This window comes from Myotis yumanensis, unplaced genomic scaffold (assembly GCF_028538775.1).
Source record: "Myotis yumanensis isolate MYYU_CA2020_CCGP unplaced genomic scaffold, mMyoYum1.0.hap1 SCAF_8, whole genome shotgun sequence".
Lineage (NCBI taxonomy): Eukaryota > Metazoa > Chordata > Mammalia > Chiroptera > Vespertilionidae > Myotis > Myotis yumanensis.
The window spans coordinates 10,960,081-10,981,864 of record NW_027223759.1 but is presented as its reverse complement, the minus strand read 5'-3'; the positions used below and the strand labels follow the sequence as shown (position 1 = coordinate 10,981,864).

Here is a 21,784-nt window from a genome sequence, read left to right as displayed (position 1 = left end):
CCCCACCCTGAAGATCAAGCCTGCAACCTAGGCATCTGGCTTGATCGAGAATCAAACCATGACCTCCTGGTTCATAGGTCAACACTCAACCACTGAGCAACACTGGCCGGGCAAAGGATTGTTTTTTAATCTTAAGGTAGGTAGCATAGTTAAAACAGAAAGAACATGGAATCAGATAACCTAAATTCAAATCCTAACCTGATCATCACTTCAGTCTTAGTTGCCTCACCTGTGAAAATACAGATGAAAATGATCACATAATTATAAGAATCAAATGATAAGTATAAAAGTACAGTGAGGCCTTGACTTACGAGTGTCCCGACTAACGAGTTTTTCGAGATATGAGCCGTCTCTCAGCCGATTTTTTGCTTTGAGTTGCGAGCTAAAATTCAGGTTACGAGCCAGCTTCAAATACCCCACCGCTAGTTGGCGCAGCGAACGTCACAGTGAACGCCACAACATCAGCCCAGCATCACGTGTCTCACTCGTTCACTTTTGATTTGACATAAGAGTAATTTGAGTTACGACCTCCATCACGGAACAAATTAAACTCATAAGTCAAGGCCCCACTGTATTACTTAAACTGCATTTATGAAGGGGGAGCATATTTCTTCTACATGACTCCAAATGCAACAAGGTTTCACCAAAAGGTAGTAGCCATAGGAGACAGATTTCCACTCCATAAAATTGAGGCTATAATTTTAAATTCAGGGTTTATCAAATATGGAACGAACTGACTGGCCTCTCTCTATATATATTATTGATTTCATAGAGGAAGGGAGAGGGGGGAGGAGAGGGAGAGAGAGAGAAACATCAATGATGAGAGAGAATCACTGATCAGCTGCCTCCTGCACACCCCCTACTTGGGGGATCAAGCCTGCAACCCGGGCATATGCCCTTGACCGGAATTGAACCTGAGACCCTTCAGTCCGCAGGCCAACACTCTATCCACTGAGCCAAACCAGCTAGAGCCTGACTGGCCTCTTGACAAAAATCCAGAAGAACATAGTAGGCTGACATACCATGGCCACAACATTCACAAAGTCTAAGATGTGCTCTTACCCTCTCTGGAGAAGAAGCAAAAATTATGACATATACTATTAAATACATGTGAGATTACGTTTTCTGTATGCATGCAACTGAAAGGTGATTGCTCTATCTGAATCAATCTGTCCAAGTCCGTTTTCCCATAGGTTTGGTAGGAGAATTGAATAAGACAGTACAACTCCCTTGCACAAAGCAGCTTCAAAAATGTCCCTTTTACTTCGCCACTTATAAACTCTGTCCATGTACACTCAATTTTCATTATCTGCTATTCATAGAGCATGGATATCTGATAAATAGGAAGAAAATATTGTTTGCCGCACTATTATTTTTAAAAGCAAATAATCACTAGCACATTAAAAAAGATTCTGTTCAAAAAATTAAGTTCTACAACTTTACATGGAAACCATTATTGAGTTAAAAAAAAGGAAATGGAAAATACAGTATTAGTAACCTTGTATTCATTCCTCCATTTATTCAAAAAACTAGTACTAACCACCTAGCATGTGCTAATAGTTTGTAAATAAGCGTTTTTTCTCTCTGTGATTGAAGATTTTTAACCAGGTATGTTCTATAATTTGCAAAAGAAAATCTAACCTGGATTCTGGCTATAGAAAGGTCCTCCATTCATCTGAGTCTGAAGGCTTGTTTGTGAGGTGATGGAAGGAGGGCGTCGATAGGGCAACGAGCCCCCTACTGTTGGGGGAGTATGGCGAGAGGCAGGTCTGTTCATGCTATAGAACTGAACAGGATGACCTAGAAAAGGAAAAAAACGTAAATATGCCATTAAAAGAAAATTATCTCAGGCAATGAAATACTTCAGGTATGCTTGAATCTTAATAATATGATGGAAAATGAGAGTTTAGCTAATTAGTTATCTGACAAACAATGCAAGGTAACAGTTACTGCTCAGCAGACATACTAAAGTGAAAAAACAGGAGAATAGATTCATGATTAGGCTTAGAAAAGCTACATGTAAACAGATTATTAATTAATATTTTAATTGTATTAAATTAATAATTGTAGAGGGTTTCAAAATCATCACAATTAATTAAAATTTACGGCTCACTTCCTCAGCCCAGTCCCCCCACCCCAAATCCACTAAAAATACTGAAAATTAAAACTCAATAAGATAAGAATGCCATTTGGGAAAACAAAAGAAAAAATGTTTGACACACACTTATCCCAAAATAATAATAACTGTAAGGTAGCAAAGCAATTAAAGGGAAACAAAATATTTCTAGCAAAAGGTCAATTGACATAATTAAATCAAACACATCTTTATTCAAAGACATCCATCTCTAAAACTAGATTGTTGTTTTAAAATTACAGTTTAAGAAATTACAGTTATGAGACAAAACTAAAAGCAAATCAAAATATACCTTATTTTTAATAACATCCGTTAACCTATTTTTCAGCAATTTCACTGTATTTTGATCTCTGAGAGCACTTCAATAACTAATGCCAACTGAAGACAGTCTTTCCTAACCATCCAATTTCCTCATGCAAACCAGTTCCTAAATTTTGTCTTCACTCCCTCTCAAAACCATTCGGCTGGGGGCCAACTGGTCCAGACAGACAAAGCACTCGAGCACCCAGAGAGACCACTCCAGCAGGCAAGAGGCAGAGAGGGCCCTGCCGGATAGCTCAGCTGGTTCCAGTGTCATCCCCACACACCAAGGCTGCAGGTTCACCTCCAGTCAGGGCATATACAAGAAGCAACCAACCAAGGAATGCATAAATAAGTGGAACAGCAAATCAACGTTTCTCTCACTCTCCCCCTCACTCTCTCTAAAAATAAAATTGGGGGGGGAGAAGAAGAGAGGGAATGGGAGGGAGAAAAGAAAGAGAAAGAGTGAAGTATAGGGGAAGAAAAGATGAGGGAAGGAGAGGGGATAAGGGGAAGAGAAAGAAGGAGGGGAAAGGAAATGAAAAAGGGTAAGAGAGGAAAGAAGGGAAAGTGAAAGGAGAAAAGAAAGACAAGACACATTTTTTGATTTGCTTTTAGTTTTGTCTCATAACTGTAATTTCTTAAACTGTGGGGCTGGGGCTGGGGCTGGGGCTGGGGCTGGGTTAGGGAGCCTCATCACGGGTTCTGCCAGGAAACAGCAGCGCTTCTCCTGTGCTCTGGGCTGTGCCCGCTCAGAGGTCACGGAGGTCACGGGGCTCTTTGCCTGAGGGGCCTTTCTCATCCTCTTCGCCATGGGAAGGGGCTGTCTCCACCTCCCACAGTTCTTTCTCCCGTGTCTGGTCTGCCCTGTATGTTCCTTTTCCTAGACCACCCGGGCAGCCTGGGGAAAGTGGTTGGCTCAGGGTTTTACAGAGGAAACACAAATAAAGACAGTATTAATAATAATTTAAAAAAAGATTTGCTATGCCACTTTTTACATATGACAGTATTGAAACCTAAAAATCAATTCTATTGTATAAAAATCTTGAGTAAGAAAGCTTAAACATAATCCACTGTCAACTCACTGTAACCATGATAAAAAATAAAAAAATAACTATTATTTAACAGGGTACATTCTGTCATTGGAATCACCAGATACAAATACATTATTGGCATTTTAGTAGTTAATATGGAACAAACTAAAACAAGACTAGGATCAAGTTAAACACATCTGATAATTCACACCATTATAAAGTTTATCTAGTTAGATCCAGTCTAAAGTCCCATATGTGATAAGTCCTCCATGACTCAGAGACACTAAATGAAAGAGTCCATTAATAAGGCATTTACTTTGCTTTGGGTTGAAAACCAAAACAAAACCACAGTTAGTGACCATAATCCTAACTGTAAAACCTAAAATGACCTCTAGAAGAAAACAGGACAAAATCTTTATGATTATATGCAAGGTAAAGAGTTTGTAAATATGACACCAAAAGCACAATCCACTAAAGAAATAAAATGAAGTGAAAACCTAAGCTCACACAAAAACCTGTGTGCAAACGTTTATGGCAGCTTTAGTCATCACCACCCCAAACAGGAAATAATCCAAATGTCCCTCAAATAGGAAAGGGATAAACAAATTGTGTGCATCCATACAGAACACTATTCAGTAATAAAAAGGGACAAAATAATGAAACATGCAACAACATGGATAAATATCAAATGCAATGTGCCAAAAAGCCAGACCCCAAAAAGCTATATACCATATGCTTCCATTTACATGATATTCTTACAACGGCAATACTTTAGAGACAAAACAAAAAAAACCCCAAAAAACAGATCACCTGGTTGTCAGGGGCTTGGAGTGAAAGTGAAGGACTGACTACACGAGAGCATGGAGGAAATCAGAAGGTGTTAAGACTGTTTCTACATCCTGACGGTAGTTGTGGTTATATCAATGCATACAATTCAAAACTCGCAGAAATACATATTAAAAAGGATAAATTTTACTGTACATAAACTATACCTTAATAAAAAGAAAAAAGTACTTGGGATTTGAAGACACAGTATAAAAAAAGATTTAATCTATATAAATTGTTATTGAGGCACTTAATACTTCACTTTTTGTTTTTAAAAAACCTGTAATTATGCACTCATACAACATGTTTATTCAGTGCAGACTATGAACCAGCACCTGTTATTAAATTATAAAAATGTTGACTCCCAGGTGGGGTAATTTGTCCTTTCTGGGCCTACAATGATTTCAGGATGTATCATTTACCCTTATCAATGCAGGGGCACAACAAAATTCCCATAGTTAACTTGCCAGTCTGACCAAATAGAGCTGTTTACAGATCAGAGAACAACCCATGTTTACGTCTGCACACTGTAGGAAGCTTTTCTTAAAAAATGCTATTACAGAAGTTATCCTATTGAACACCATCCAAAATCCATCTCAACTAAAAGTGTCTTTTAATACATCTAAATATCTGCTCATAGCAGCAGAGCCAAATATATAATACTAGATGCCCAGTGCACAAAATTCATGCACTGGGGGGTGAAGGGGGGTGTCCCTCAGCCCAGCCTGCACCCTCTCCAATCTGGGACCCTGTGGGATCAGGCCTAAACCGGCAGTCGGACATCCCTCTCACAATCCAGGACTGCTGGCTCCCAACTGCTCGCCTGCCTGCCTGCCTGATCACCCCTAACTGTTCCCCTGCCTGCCTGATCACCCCTAACTGTTCCCCTGCCTGCCTGATCACCCCTAACTGTTCCCCTGCCAGCCTGATCACCCCTAACTGTTCCCCTGCCTGCCTGATCACCCCTAACTGTTCCCTTGCCAGCCTGGTCACCTCCAATTGCCCTCCTCTGCTGGCCTGGTCACCCACAACTGCCCTCCCCTGCCAGCCTGGTCGCCCCTAACTGCCCTCCCCTGCTGGCCATCTTGTGAGAGGGCGTGACGGTCAATTTGCGTATTACCTCTTTATTATATAGGATATGAAGTTCTTGGCAAACTAAGGTGATGTGTAACCAAACACATACATTTTTATCACAGATAAGAACTTATTTACTCACCAGCATCATTATTATCTTTGCAAATATATTTTGTAGCAATTGGGCCCTTTTCTCCTTCCCCATCAAAAAACAGATTTTAGGTTATAATTTTAAAACAACAAAACACCAGTCAACCTTAAATAAAACTTAAGTAAACGTGAAATTCTTTAAAAGTCCATTGTCTATGTTTCCAATGCTGCTATAATAAGCAACAGATTCTGTTATAAAAAACTAATAAGAGACTTACAGCTATATCAAATATCTCCTATAAAACATACCTTAGAATTAGTCATAGATTTTTTTAATAACCTAACCTGTAACAGACAGTATTTCTAAATGACAACTTTCCAAGACTGTTTATAAGACATCTCCATAATAAATTCATAAATCTCTAGTAAATGAAATTCAAGCAATAAAAAATTGATATTTGTGCTGCTCTATTGGAAAAAATATATGAGAAACTTTACCCTAATTTCCTTAGAATATTTTATTTTGGTCATGTGCCATTTTCTAGTTAGTTAGTAAATTATTCTTATATATACAAAGCACAAACAAACAAACAAACAAACATCACGAAGCCAGAGTTCCAAGTAATAAGAGAGCCAGATGACTGGAGTGAGCCTGCCAAGGAATAAGCCAATACTCACCTGTAGGGGGAGTAGAAGAAACAACAGGGGGAGTTGGAGAAGCGAAGCCATCAGCAAGGGCCTGGGCACCCCCAGAAGCTGCGTCTGGGGCAGTGGAGGAAGGGACAGTAGCAGGAACAATAGGGACAGGGGCAGATGCGGAAGTAGCAGGAAGGGGAGGAGTACCAGCAGAGCCAGCAGGGGCTGAGGGGAAAGAGGAGTAAGAGGCAGCATTAATGAGGCAATCCCATTAGGCAGGACGAGTAAGGCATAAGAGGACTTAATGTTAGATATTCAGTGCTCAACACTAACCAAAGAATAGAAGAGGGCGTTAAAAAGCAAAATGAATAAAGCTTATGTTAAAGGATTATTAGATGTGCAGCAAATAATTCAAGACACAATTAAATGAATTCTTTAATTCATTAAGAAACAAGCATTCCTTTTTACCTGAAAGCCACTATTCTGTAAGAAAAATGTTCCCTTCATATGTAATCTTTAGCATAATATTCTGTAAGTGATATACAACAACACTAAATACTAAGAAACAACAGCATTCCAGACTGAATTACCCAAATCAGAAAACAAACATATGTTCCAGACATAAATATCTTATCAGGTAAAAAATCATTCAGAAAAACACGAATCTCTCTTTTCCATGGTCTTTTAAAAGGTAGTATCTATTTGTTATTAAGATAAGTAAGTTAAATTAGTAAATTAATGATGTGACAGTCTATCCCTATGTCTTGTGTGTCATGCTTTTAAAACTGAATTTTCACTTTGGTGTCCTCAGATTAAATAAGCACATTTTTCTGTTTCAGAGAAAAGAGGGTAGCATTTCAGAGACTATTAAATTCCAACACTCCACTAAATTTAACTGTCAAAACTACTGTGATATTTTCCCAACCCTTTGTTATAAATATGACTTCTCACACTGAGTCTCCTGTGTCCTAAGGCATGCACTGCCATCACACAGCTGGAATGGAACATACAACACACCAAGGTGGGGCCTGAAACCTCTAAGCACCCACAGAGCTTGCGGCACTGAAGACGTAAAACCAAAGTACAGAGAAGTGTGTGAGCATCAACTGGCAAATTACTTGGTTAAAAATAACAAAAGCACAATAAAGATTTCCCAACACTTATGGAGTCCAAAAGGAAATACAAATCGTGATTATGAAGAAAGCCCACTGTAATGAAATCAGAAACGGAATTTAAACTCAGAAAGGACAAGTGAAGATGAAGCACCATGTTTTACCTGGGAAGACACTGGGAGGAGAGGGAGTAGGAACAGCGATGGGAACGCCTACACTCCCACTTCCACTGTTCTCCCGGCTGCTGCTCCGACTACTGGGGTGGCTTCCTCCACTACTCCCACTGCTGCTAAAGAAACGGGAGCCACCAAGACATGAGTATTTATATGCAGTGAGGGATCTCCAGCACTTCCCAGCATTTTCTGATGAATACAGTAACAATAAAATAATTCAAGCCTTCTGCTTCAAATATGAATTTCTTAATTAGTAGAGGAAAAAGCAGAGTTCAAGAAACTTGTTTTGACCACTGTTTAGTAAGCATATATTAAAGAAAAAAATTATAAACATAAATAATAAGTGAAGGGGCGCAAAATATAAAATAAGACTTTCTTTTACTCCAGTTTATTGCCTGTCTGAAGAAACTTCTGAACAGACTATTTAATTTTATTTGTCATAGTATCTTGATATACTATCCCATATTAATGTTTTACTGCATGTAGTTTTTCATCTGTAAAGTTCCACCAAAAAACAACTTGAAATTTCCCATATCTGGTCTATATTTTTTAAGGTCAATTATAACTATTAATTTTGCAGAGAAGTTTATACTTTAATATGTCTACCCCCCCACCGCTCCCCCCAACTTCCTGACTGCTCAAAGTTGCATCAGAACATGAGGAGAGAGAGGTGGAATTAGATGAGGTTTGGGAGAGCAGAGTGAGGAAAAGAACTTAGTGCTTGGAAAATGAGAGAGATTTAACTGAAGTGATCTGCACAAATAATGGTGCTGTGACCATCACATTCTGCACTGAGGTAGAGAAAATACCTGTAAGTTCGATTTCTTTGATTCACAGAAGCTGTCCTCACAGGGCTCTGCTGCGAGGGAGCCATATTACGGGTTGGGCTAGGTACGTAATCATTGGGTACCACTGGAGGACGCACTGGCTCCAGTGTGCGATAGGGGGAGTGCCGCCTACAAAAAGAAGAGCGGATGTATTGTGTGATCAGCAAGTTTCGGCACAATAAATTCAAAGAGTTGCCAGTAGTGAAATACAATTTGTACTGAGAGATAGAAAAATGTGCTTTTTACATAACCCAGGTACCATTTCAGTCTTTCCTTAAGTAAAATTTCTCCATCATTGTGATGAGAATTGTTATTTTTAGTCTCCAACCTCATTTCCCTGTGCTAATGCAATTTTGTTCATTCATCCTCAGTGAGCACAAAGGTTCTCCCACCAGATAAGCCAGTGTTTCACAGACTCTTCTTGGATGAGTTCAAATTATTTTAGTACCATGTCCAAGTCTCCCAACTGCATTGCATGAATGCACCAATTATCTTCCTCACCCCTCTCCCTAACCAAAGATACGCAAAGACAGGCTCCACAACTCCACATTGAAGATCAGTAGCAACTATAACCCTGTATTTCCTTTTCTATACAGTGACTATATAGAAATTACACTATATCCATACACTAAAACAAACAATTTAATCTCACCTCCTTCCATTCTCACCTCACTTCCTCCTCTAACTTTCACCTTGATCTCTCTACCTCTGACCCTCCCTCAGAGTTCAACATTTAAAAGGAAGGGGGGAGGTAGAAAAAGGCCTAAGTCTTTCTACCTTATTTACTCTGAACTATAAAGTACAAAACAAATTGGATTCTATTAAAATATTACCCTTTTTTTTTCCTTTATTGATTAAGGTATTACATATGTGCCTTAATTTCCTTTTAAAGGAAGAGAATGAAAAGAGTAAGAAAGGCAATACAGTTTCCAAATTATTTTTTGGTGTGTGTGTTAACATTTAGATATATTTTTAATTTTTTATTTTTCAATCACAGTTTACATTCAATATATTTTTTTAAATATTTTATTGATTTTTTACAGAGAGGAAGAGAGAGGGATAGAGAGTTAGAAACATCGATGAGAGAGAAACATCGACCAGCTGCCTCCTGCACATCTCCTACTGGGGGTGTGCCCGCAACCAACGTACATGCCCTTGGCTGGAATCGAACCCGGGACCTTTCAGTCCGCAGGCCGACGCTCTATCCACTGAGCCAAACCGGTTTCGGCATACATTCAATATTATTTTGTATTAGTTTCATGTGTTCAGCGTATGGTTTCCAAATTTTTTAAGACAATGATAAATTCTCAACTAACATTTTGTAGATGAGATTCTGATCTTTAAAAGAAAAAAATTGGGCCCGGCCGGCATGGTTCAGTGGTTGAGCGTCAACCTATGAATCAGGAGGTCCCAGTCAGGGCTCATGCCTGGGTTGTGGGCTCGATCCCCAGTGAGGCATACAGGAGGCAGCCGATCAATGATTCTCTCTCATCATTGATGTTTCTATCTCTTTCTCCCTCTCCCTTCCTCTCTGAAATTATTTTTTTTAAGTATAAAAAGTGAGATCTCAAGATGTGAAAATTAACTTTCTTTTCCTGAAATGATGTTACTCACTTAACTTATGAATTTCTCAATTCTCGCCCCCAAAGCCCCCAAGTTTCCTTTAAGTTCTGCTCTCTTGGGTTACTCACATCATGGTTCTCCAATTTGGGATGAGGTCACTTTGCAAGACCCCAGCCACACCGCTGCCCTCAAAATCTCCTTGCATAAATACATATGTACATTTATAACGAAAAATAAATAAGGGGCACTAGATGAGATATTGGGTTAAAGAGGGGGGGGAAGGAATGTCAGGACTTTGCACTTAAAATACTAAAAAGTTTAGGCATCTCTGAAACTGTGCATAAATATAAAAAACCATAATACAAAACTGATTAATTTCCAAACATCTGATTTCCAGACAATTTTTCCCAGACAACAAAAACGTTCTGTTTCAAGCAAGAAAAAAACCTTTGCTGACTAAGAACTATACAGTGCAGGCAATGACAAAAACAAGCTAAAAAACAAGGGACAGAGGAACAAAATGTGGTGGTCAGGCAAAGACTGCAAGATGGCCAGGCTATGACCATCAACCGGTTTATGGTGCCCAGAGACTGAGGATCCTGCAGAATCCTTGTTAACACACAAGCAAAACAAGTATTGGCATATGAGTAATCATCAAAATTTGAGAGCAACAGAAAATTTTATTTTACTAGTGACTACAGTGGGTTACCTTGCTAATAATCTTGATTTAAAACCTAACAAAATCCATTAGGTACTATACATGATAGAACTGTACATGTTCACAGGAAAATAAAGCAAGCACTTCCTCTTGATTTGACTCTCTTTCCTCTGCAAAATGATACTCCACCATGTCATCTACATTCTAGCCTGAGGAGTAAATCTTATTTGATCTACTAGATTCGTTCCTCTCTAATCTAAGCAGATTTTTTTTGTTGTTTACCTAAATAAAATCCTATTCCTGGCTGGAATTCATCAGAATTTTTTTTTTTTTTTGTCTACCTAAATAAAATCCTACTTCTGGCTGGAATTGTTATTCTTTTGTTTCCCACTGTCCTAACTATAATTTCCAACATCATCCTTTTTTATATCCCAATTCATCTTCGTCTTCTGATTCACATTGCTTATGATTTTCTGTGTGTTTTTGGTTTTCATTTGTTTTGTTTTTGTTTGTTTTTGTGTGTGTGTGTGTTTTTGGGTTTTTTTTGGTGAGGGGGCCCAAAACAAGATTGTCAATTAAAAAAGTTTAAGCATATATCATAAAGACAATGGTTGTCAAAGCAATTTGTTTTTGTTTTATACATTTTTTTTAAAAATCCAATTCATGGTAGTGACTCTGAAAAATTGATAGATGACAAATATTACCCCCTTTTACAGATGAAAAAACAGAATTTACTAAGAGGCTGACGATATAAGACCACAGAGCAGGAGCAAGGCTGGATCGTAATCTTGGTCATTGACTTCTGAGGTGCATTATGCCTACCTGATCACAAATCTCCGCGATAAACCAAGTTTTTATATTGTGATGCTACAGAAGAAAAAAGTCAAGCTTTTCTATTAACTGAACATTTCTGCCAAAAGTCAAATCCAGAGCCCACTTCTGTAGGATCAAATTAAAGCTCAATATTCTCCTAACTTGAGAATATAGAATTTTATAATCTACATAGTGCTCTTCAGAGGAATAGTCTAAATAAGGATAGTCAACTATAATACAAAAGACAAACTTTTATGAAAATAAGAATTAGAGTGCAATTTATAATAACCCAGGAACTTTAGTTAGGATTTCATCTTAAATGTAAAATTCATTAGAAAAATAAATTCTAAAGAAAATCTTTTTAAAGTATTAAAATGTTTCCCAAGAAAAGGGAAAATTATTCACAAAAAGATAATGCTAGGAAGGAAAATGTTATCTTTTCAAATCTTCAAAAATAAATTAAATATATGTAGTGTTCACTTTCCCACAACACTACCGAAATCGTTTTGTTATTACTTAGTTACATACTCACCCAAGTGTCCCTTTCCCTGACAGAGGGGGGCTGGGAGGTTTCTGAGTTGGAGGTGTTGTGCGTGGCAGCCCACCCATCTTCATATTCTGGGTACTCACCTAAAAAGTTTTAAGGAAAATTCAATTTGTATGCAGTGAAACAAAGTAGCATTTTGGGGAAATAATGTTATGCTATTTAACAAAGAAGGGGAAGGTTTAAATAGGGAAAAGAATTGGAGGCCATGCATTTCAATTGCAATTTCTACTCCACTATTATTCTACAGTTGTACTCAAAGGACTCTTCCTAATGTGAAATTTTCAAATGATTGTAAACTTGTATGCAAAGACTTTATTTGCCATTAGGCCATCACACCAACAGATCACTGGTTGGACCATCTGATACTACACTCAATTGAAATTAAACAGGGTAACTATAAAAACTTCAGTTTTAATAAAGAATAAACTCAATCAGAAACAATGACACCCTTAAACAATTCCTTGTTTTTTAGATAGTAAGTATATCATACAAAACAAAATACGCTTCTCAAATAAAATATACAACTATAGTTTTGATCCAGTAACTAGAGAATGCAAAATAAAGTTCAATTGCATGATATACAGATAAAATTTTAGTTTTTTAATAGTGGATCAGCCTTACAATTCCGATTTCTTTCAGTTCTCTTATGAAGGAATCACCTACCTACACACTGCCAGAAGTTAGGGCATGTTCCCAAACATCTGAACTAGAAAGTTAGGGCTGAGCTATCCCCTTCACCTGTGAGCAGTACAGGGGCCACAGGCAATGTCCTCGTTCCAGTGGGAATGAGACCCACTCAGGCCCCAAATGAAGATGAATTCAGTCACGGGAAAGATGTGAGCAACATAGTCCTGAATCAGAGCTGGGGCCTGACTCCTCACTATCCTACCCGAACTGAAAATGCAAGTGCAGAAGAGCTGGGTAAGATGGGAACAATAGATATCACAAAAGGAGTATGTCAGCACTTACACAGCCAGCCCCAGAAATCGGGATGTTTTAAGGAGCTGAGAAAAGTCATTCACAAATGCAATTCAAGTGCAATCTCAAATTGTTTTGAACAGTGTAATGTTCACCATATAGGCTCATGCCTGACGCTATCTTAAGCCCCTGGTATTTTGGATTGCTAAACACTTCAAAAGAGGATCTTAGCTTTTCTAATAAGAATGTCTACAGTATTCAAATTACATGAGTAAAATGAAACTTCAAGACATTACACCGCTGGAATTAGAATACATTTAAATATGTAATTTCAAAAATAAATTTTAAGAAAATAAATCATAATTGTATACAGAGTACTGAGGCTATCAAAACTAAATGGAATTTTTTAAAATCCTAAAACACTACCTGTCATGTGAATAGGCAAGAAATAATAGAACAAAAAGCAAACTCTTCAAATGAAAGCCCAGTGAACAAGTTGTGTGTGATGATAAAACAATCTTTAATGACAAATGATACCTTTGAAATGTCAGTATTTTTAAAGTGAAGCATTTATCAGTAATCCTTTTGTTGTTGCTTTTAAACAATAGAAGACAAACTGGTTACCAAGTAAGAATAAAATAAAGATTAACTTATCCTTGTTCTCCCCATCATCAATAAGCAGAGGGTATACTAATCATATCTTAAAATGAAAATGCCAGAAGTTTTTTTAAAAAATCAATCCACATTTGGTGAAAATTTTAGAAGTAACATGACAAATAACTAATAGCTTTTAAAACTATAAATTTTAATTTATGACAAGATTTTTTAAAAATAGTAACCAAAGTCCTTTAAGCTCAACCTTAAACAACACAGACCCCAAAGTTACTTTGTGATGAAGGAGAAGTCGGTGAACCAAATACTAAACTACAGCAATTTGCTATAAAGGAAGGAAAAGGAGCAGGGATAGAAAAAGAGTAAAGGAAAATTTTATTCTATACATGGAATAGTTAAAATACATGAAATCAGCTTTCCAAATCTGATTTAAGTTTTTGGTATGTAAGGTGTTTTCATTTAAATTGCAGTATCTTCTTTAGGTCTTTTACTCCACCACCCAAAATGTGGGACATCTGTAATAACCTCAACAATAAAAATAAAATTTAAAACACACACCAGAATATGAGGTATAAAAAGTTTAAAATTCAACTTTTAAGCATGGAAGTCTCTTTTGAGTCAATTCCCATGTGTCTGATCCCAAAGTACTAACTTTGTTTAGAGTCTATCCCAAAGGCATCAAATCTGACAGCAATGAGAGCAAAACAGAGCAGAGGAAGAGCTGAGGAGAAATCAAAACAGCAGATACCACCACCTAATATCAGGAGACTTCCCTGGCACCTGATAAAATCCACAGGGCACCAAGAAGCTCAGTTGGAAAACTATGGGACTAGTTAGTTATTTGTAGTCCCTTATAACTTTAACCTTTTTTCCTTTAATTCTATTCTCTACCTCAATATGTTCTATTATTCCATTAATCACCCTTCCAAAACCACTAATCATTTTTTCCACCATAAAAAGAGAAATGATTTGCTATATGCTGAATTTATTTTTCACTCTACTTTGTTTTGGTTCACCCAAAATTCTTAATGTGCCCCAAGTTGATACAGCAGACAGACATATTCAAAGAGGAATAGGAAGAAAGAAAAGACAGCATTGGTGCACTCTAGATCCTACAGTAACCTCAGGGGACTCTTCTCACCCTGTCAACTCCACCCAGGTACAGTAGAAACAGCTACTGTACAGAGCCACTGTACTAGGGAGAGGAGCTATCTGGTGCAAAGATGTTACGGAATCTTATCCAAGTGTGATGTTTCCATATTAGATCTTTCTTTCAAGGAGTCTCTCATTTCCCACTCATTCTGCCCTATCTTCCACATGAAGATCCTGAATCCAGAAAGGTCAAGAAGAAATCATAGTAGGTTTGGAGGAAATGAGCATGGGATAGTAGCTTAGGCAAGCTGGTCTAATCTTTAAAGGAAAAGAATTGATCCATTTTATTCATTTCTGTGTTTTTCCTTCAGTTATCTCTGTGTATTTCATTTATTTTGAAGATTAACATATCAATAGCCAAAATTTGAATACAGACTTAAGAGAGAAAGAGCCAAGGTAGCCACACACTATTTTGGGTCTGGCTCTTCCTGTTTGATGCAAAGGAAATCTCCTCACAATTCCACAAGCCTCATTCACCAAGCCTGAGAGCACAGAGCCGATCAATAGCACAAGAAGTGGGTTTGCCTCGGCTCCTCTAGTCGCATCTCCCTACCACAATCTACTGAAATTTCTGTGGCTACATGGTGCGTAGCTAATTAATAATTCAGATCTCAGTGATTTTGTCTTCTTGCTATTACTTTCTACATTGAAGACATGGCAAACAATTAGGTATTAGAAAGAATATGTATTTGAAAATAAATTATAAAATTCACCTAAGGAAAAAAAGAAGAAAAAAAAGAAAATGCAAGCTCAATTTGGTGAAATAATTTTAGTAACGTACTATTTGATAGGCTTCTTGTAACTAGAGTGTCTTTTACCATTAATTCTCCAAAATATTAAAATATTACTAAAACAAATAACCAAAGAAAATATTTCTAATTCTTAACTTGTATTTTGTTAAACACTATCATCCACTTTTGATGTTTTGCATATAATTAATCCTCAGCTTGAAAACCCAAAGTGATTTTATAATGAAGCATATATTTTACATAGCAATTTGAGGAAAAAGACTAATTTTCTTTTTTGCAAAATACACGATACTGCAACTTAAAAAAAAACACCCTGTAACACTGAATATTTTCTGCTTCTCAATTTCTTTACATTGAGAATCAAAAGACAATGATATAGTGGCCACAAGGTATGTAATACAGCACACCATTTATAGAATAAAAAGGCTATTACACAGGGGGAGGGTTAAACAAAGCACATTAGTTGGCTCTCCAACCCTTAACAAAATTTCTACATTTGCATAATCCAGCTAATTTTATTTCATAATAACAGTTTATGATAGGGTAACTTACATTTCAGTTTCACAGAATATATTAGCCATTTATTGAATAAATATTTACTAAGCACCTAATGAAGAGTCAGGCACTAGTCTAGGCACACAAGATAGGGCAATGAACATACAAAAATAACTGTCCTCATGGAACATGAAGACACCACAAAGTTGCATGACAAAAATAACAAATAAATAAAAACAGGAATTATTTGGTTTTAAAAGGCCAACTGCCAAATATCTCTTCACTCCCCATATGTAATGTTCTATATAAGAACAGAGAATGGAAATCCAGCCCTGGAATCTTACCTTAAATCTAAGCAACCACTTAATGCATAAATGGAGCAAATAAAAGAGGTAAGGAAAAAAAGCATTGAAAGGTTAGTTGGAACTTCAGGATGTAAAGAGAAAGGGAAAAACAAAGAAAAAACAAGTTAAGCATTCAGCATTAAAAAATAATGTTTCAGTAGATCATAGAAAGAGTGGTTAAAGCAGAATGTGTCATGAACAAGAGTTTTTTGATGAAATTATATGACACTGTTTTATTCAAAACCTTAACTTTATTAAAGATTTCTTCAAATTAGTGACCCTAAAAACTAAAAGTCCAAACAATTGAAAGGGACTGCACACTCCTAAAACAATAACATTTTACTTCGAGAATTAAATGAGCATTGAAGCAGAGAATCACCATTTTATTATATAAGTGAGCAAGTACAAATAGTTTTATATTCAAAGTGCCTTTTTGTCATTAGATTCTGGCAGTACCCTAAAATTTTCTATTAGCAGTTGCTAGTCTTGAATAAATCTCAAAAGGTTTTCCCAAGCTGAAATAAATTTCAGTTATTAATTATCTATCCAATTACACATCCTATATTAACATGTTCTAATTAATACAGTAATCCAAATATATGTAGGTGTCAATTATAAAATTAAATATCAAATTCCAAATAGTGATTATCAAAATTCTGAGGAAGAAAAAGTTTTTAAATTTACATTGTACATTTTCATGCACATACCAGCCATACTAGCAGAGTATTTTTTAATTTAAATTTGCTTATAGTCATAAATCAACTGCATAAACTATACAGTTTTACTTATAAGCATATATATTTACTCAAGTCACATTTCATAAGTTATTGACTTTAAAATCATTGGTGAGATGCAAACTTTAAATAACTTAATACTTAGTTAAAATTCTGAATATTTTCTTAAGTACAAACACCAATTTAAATAAAATTTATATACCTCCCAATTTTTGATCATGGTACTTTATATACATAGCAGGCACTCAAATGAATTTTAGAAGATAGCCAAAAAATACAATGACCATATATGCAAAAGCGGTGGAAATATTAATTCACATATTACTTTTATCTAAATTATTCTCACCCAAAATGTTAAGATTTTTATTTTATTTTAGAAAAATCAAAGTGCATTTTTGTTTATTTATGTTCTTTCTGAAAACTAATGCCCAAAGTTTGCTAATAAATTTTTATGGTAAAAATTTTAAGATAAATACTTAATAACATAATGAATGATTTTAATCAGTCATATTAAATCATTAAAAGGTTAATAAGATTATACCACATTTATCTATCATATATATGAGGTATTATCATTAACTGATCAAGCAAATGCAATTCATTCAAAAATAATTATTTAAAACCTGAGAACATAGCACTAAGAAGCAGCAAGGAAGTTAAAAGAGTTTAAAGCAGCAAGGACCCTTCAGAACCACACTGGGCTAAGACTTGGTTCTCTAGAAACAGAAAGATAAAAGCTTAATTTTCTAGAGTTAGTTCCATCATGGGCTATTGTTTTTAAAAGTTTGACAAAAATTATATTTACCTTTACTCCATGTCCAATATCATCTAGAATTGTATAGTCAATAGGTTTTCTAATATAACGAACCGGTCTTTCAAGATTGGCTGGAGCAATAATCTTATGTGTCCTTGAAGTGTTTTTATTGGTAGTCAAAATACCAATTTCTCTTCTTGCAACTTTCTCTTTATGAATATCAACGGTCTGCAAAATTTAAATACAAACAAAAAAATGTATAGCTCTAATATGCAGAAAAATCAAATATAAATGTTTAGAAATTTAACATCGTTATTTATATTTTTAACCACAACTGTTAAATTTGCTACTCTTTGCACCAATACTGACTTTCTCCAGTTTTAGACTAAAGCAAGGTATGGCAGACCATGACTGACAGACCAAATACCACCCACCATCTGTTTTCTACAACCCAAAAGCTAAGAATGGTGTTTACATTTTTTTAAAAATATATTTTATTGATTTTTTACAGAGAGGAAGGGAGAGAGATAGATAGTTAGAAACATCGATGAGAGAGAAACATCGATCAGCTGCCTCCTGCACACTCCCTACTGGGGATGTGCCCGCAACCCAGGTACATGCCCTTGACCGGAATCGAACCTGGGACCTTTCAGTCTGCAAGCCGACGCTCTATCCACTGAGCCAAACCGGTTTCGGCGGTGTTTACATTTTTAATGATTGAAAAAATAATGTTGTGATGTATGAAAATTATGTGAAATTCAAATTTCAGTTTTCATAAATAAAATTTTATTGGAACCCAGCCATTCTACTTGCTTAAGTATTTTCACACTACAATGGCAGAGATGACCAGTTATAACAGAGACCTGATGGCCTGTAAAGTGTAAAATATTAGCTGGGGCTTTACAGAAAAAGTTTGCCAACCCCTTTCCCTCCCAATAAATAAATAAATAAATGTTAATAAAATAAAAAATACTTTAAATGTCTGTTTCTTCATTAGTAAGTTAATATATCAACTAAGCCTTTAATTATTCAAATGGTTTAAATTATTTAAACCATTTAAATTTAAACAAACATGGTTTAAATTATTCACCTTTCATAAAACAAATTAGTTACTAACAAACTGAACTGGGTAATTTCAGTTATTCATTTTTTATAAAATGATGTAAACTACACATATGAAATTAATTAGGAACTGTATAAATCCTACTTTCCATGCATACTGATAACCTTTGGGATTTCCTTAATTTGGGAATTTTTAAACAAGAGGGAGAGTTTTTTAAAGAAAATATTATCTTACATGGTGAGTTTCTTAGGGTTTAGATTTTCCACTCTCTGTTAGTACCTAACTTTGGAATTACCTACAATCTGCTATTATTTTATACCATTATTTTCGATCTCCTTTACTTGCTTTCTACTAACTACTTGAACACCAAGCCCAGTAAGTTTAGCTCTTGGGAAGATTGGAGAAACACTACATTTACATTGCCTTTTGATCTCTCGCAATTTTTTAAGACACGAGGAACTAAAGCAGACAGTACCAGCTGTTTTCAGTAGTTGAGAGAAGAGATAGGAATGGCTTAAAAAATTTTTAGTTTATAAGAATTTTAGTTTGAATAATATTCTATAAACCTTTCTTATAAACTTCCCAGAAATGGACACAGCAAACGGCATTCATTCTTACACATAATGCTACACTGACTTAAAAGTAGTTATATGTACTTGTACAAGTATCAATAAAATTAAATGTTTGTTCTGATAACTATATTTTCTTGAAAATATTTAATGTTAATTTAAATTCTAATCTCAGTTTGAAGATTAACATTTTTTAGCTTTTTTAAAATATGCTTCCAAAGATTTGAGAGAACAGCAAGGACGATAAAGATGGAATTTCTTAAAAATTTATCATCCTTAAATTACCTAAGGTAAACCACATCAAGAACCTATCCTAATACAGGCATATCTCAGAAATATTACAGGTTCGGTTCCAGACCACCACAGAAAGCAAGTATCGCAATAAAATGAATCACATGAATTTTTTCGTTTCCCAGTTCATATAAAAGTTATGTTTATACTTTACTGCTAAATGTGCAACAGCATTATGTCTACAAACAATTATATACGTTAGTTAAAAAATACTTTATTGCTGGAAAAAATACTAATCATCACCTAAACCTGTTGGGAAAATGGCACCGACAGACTTCCTTGACATGGGATTCAAAAAAAAAAAAGCAATGCCCTAACTGGTTTGGCTCAGTGGATAGAGCGTCGGCCTGTGGACTGAAGGGTCCCAGGTTCAATTTCAGTCAAGGGCATGTACCTTGGTTGCAGGCACATCCCCAGTAGGGAACGTGCAGGAGGCAGCCAATCGATGTTTCTCTCTCATGGATGTTTCTAACTCTCTATCCCTCTCCCTTCTTCTCTGTAAAATCAATAAAATATATTTTTAAGAAAGCAATAAAGTGCAATAAAACAAGGTATGCCTGTACTTCCTTATGGATATGAAGAGTGTGGTATACCTTAGTACACTATCTAATACTACATTGTCCTCTTAGTAAAAAATAAGGTGTCTAATACTAAATATTCATAATTCTGTCTTGCATTTAAAAATGTTTGACATTTAGAGAATGGGTTATTACTTTGTTGTTTTTTTAAAGTATTTCTCCCTGATACATAGTTGATAGAGTCGATGGAATTCTAGTCCTTAGGTTCAAATTCAGAGTGATTTGGGGCACAGAGTGAGACAAATAGCAGAACCAACAGAATAAAGAGAAAAGCAAATACAAATCAAGTATCATTTGGGGGAATCTCAGGAGAATAAAGAATTCAAGATGAAAGATAGCTCAGAAATAATCTAATCAGTCCTATCATTTTACAAGTAAGAAAAGTAAAGTTCAAAGAAACCAAATGTCACACAAGTCAGCCAAAGAACCAAGATGAAACCTAGATCTCCTACCTTCCCCCGTCCCAATCCTACTCAGTGTTCATTTCCACTAAAATGGAGAAAAGAGCTAGAGCACTAGGAGACTGAAAAATGATAAGGTTCTTACCCAGGAGACAGAAAAAAGATATTGATGAGGAAAGAAATTAAATAGCTCAGATATATGATATCGGCTGGTCCTGAACCAATCTACCAGACAACCCTTATATAACTCTTGACACCTACTACCATTCCAGACATCATGTGATCTTTATCTTTGACCTGACTGCAGCTCCACTTCTCTTCAATCTTCCCTCCAAATTCTCCAAACCTAGTATTTTTGCCCAAATTGCAAAAAAAAAAATATGGTCTCAAGGTATCTTAAGAACATCTGGTTCCCTCTAAAAACATAATATTTTTAATAAAGCATAACAATAAATTTTAAATACCAAACATTTGGGGGGGGGGGGGGGGGAGTATTTTAGACTAAGGGCTTGCAAACTACAGCCTAAATGCCAAATCTGGCCCAAGCCTGCTTTTATATGGCCCACAAGCTAAGAGTGGTTTTTACATTTTAAATAGTTGTTTAAAAACATACACATACAAAGAACAATATGAGACTGAGACCATACGTGGCCCAAAAAGCCTAAAATATCTGGCTTTTTATAGAAAAGTTTGCCAATCCTTGAATATTTACTGAGAATTTGCTTTGTAAACAGAAAACATTTTCTCTTAAACTATAGAATAATCTTTTAGTCTAAGGAGCATCAAATAGTTCTGATGTTCAATTAACTTTTAAAAGAAAGAACTCTAGCTCAGTTGGTTAGAGCACTGACCCCATAGACCAAGGTTGTGGGTTTGATTCCCCATTAGGGTGCATACAAGAAATCAACCAATGAATGCCTAAATAAGTGGAACAGCTGAACAACTAATTGATAAGTCTGTCTCTCTCTCCCTCCCTTCCTCTCTAAAATCAATCAATCAATCGATAATAAACCAAAGAACTCTACCTATACATTAAACATAATTGAAAAAAATTTAACCCTTAAAAAATGCTAAAAAATATAATTTTTAAAAGATTTACTCTTATTTCACAGATATAGCCTCCATCTGACCACTTTTCCTACTCAAACCTTCATCCAACATATTTTGTGTAAATTTAACAGCGGCTACACCTGCAGACCACACCTCCTTCAGGTACTGCCCTCCACACACTCAAGTCCAAATGAGGACAGTTAACATAGGCTGGACAGCTCTGACTGAGGCCCCTGTTATTTCTGACCCTCTCATCTCTATCCATTCATCTCTCCTATGTTTTACTTA

General features: G+C 35.9%; 1 protein-coding gene across 34 annotated transcripts in view; it reads right to left on the bottom strand.

Moving 5' to 3' along the window:
* Positions 1-21,784, bottom strand: part of ABI2 (abl interactor 2) — a 64,902-nt gene that overhangs the window by 21,308 nt on the left and 21,810 nt on the right. For 4 of the 34 annotated variants that reach the window (XM_070421931.1, XM_070421928.1, XM_070421910.1 and 1 more), the window contains exons 3-7: positions 17,596-17,772; positions 11,772-11,869; positions 8,188-8,334; positions 7,370-7,491; positions 1,642-1,800 (exon numbers count right to left, since the gene is read on the bottom strand). In XM_070421931.1, coding sequence (XP_070278032.1) covers positions 1,642-1,800; positions 7,370-7,491; positions 8,188-8,334; positions 11,772-11,869; positions 17,596-17,772 — 703 coding nt within the window. Of the gene's footprint in view, positions 1-1,641; positions 1,801-6,135; positions 6,319-7,369; positions 7,495-8,187; positions 8,335-11,771; positions 11,870-16,056; positions 16,075-17,595; positions 17,773-21,784 lie in introns of all 34 variants that reach the window. The other 30 variants (XM_070421927.1, XM_070421929.1, XM_070421909.1 and 27 more) reach the window with 13 other exon arrangements.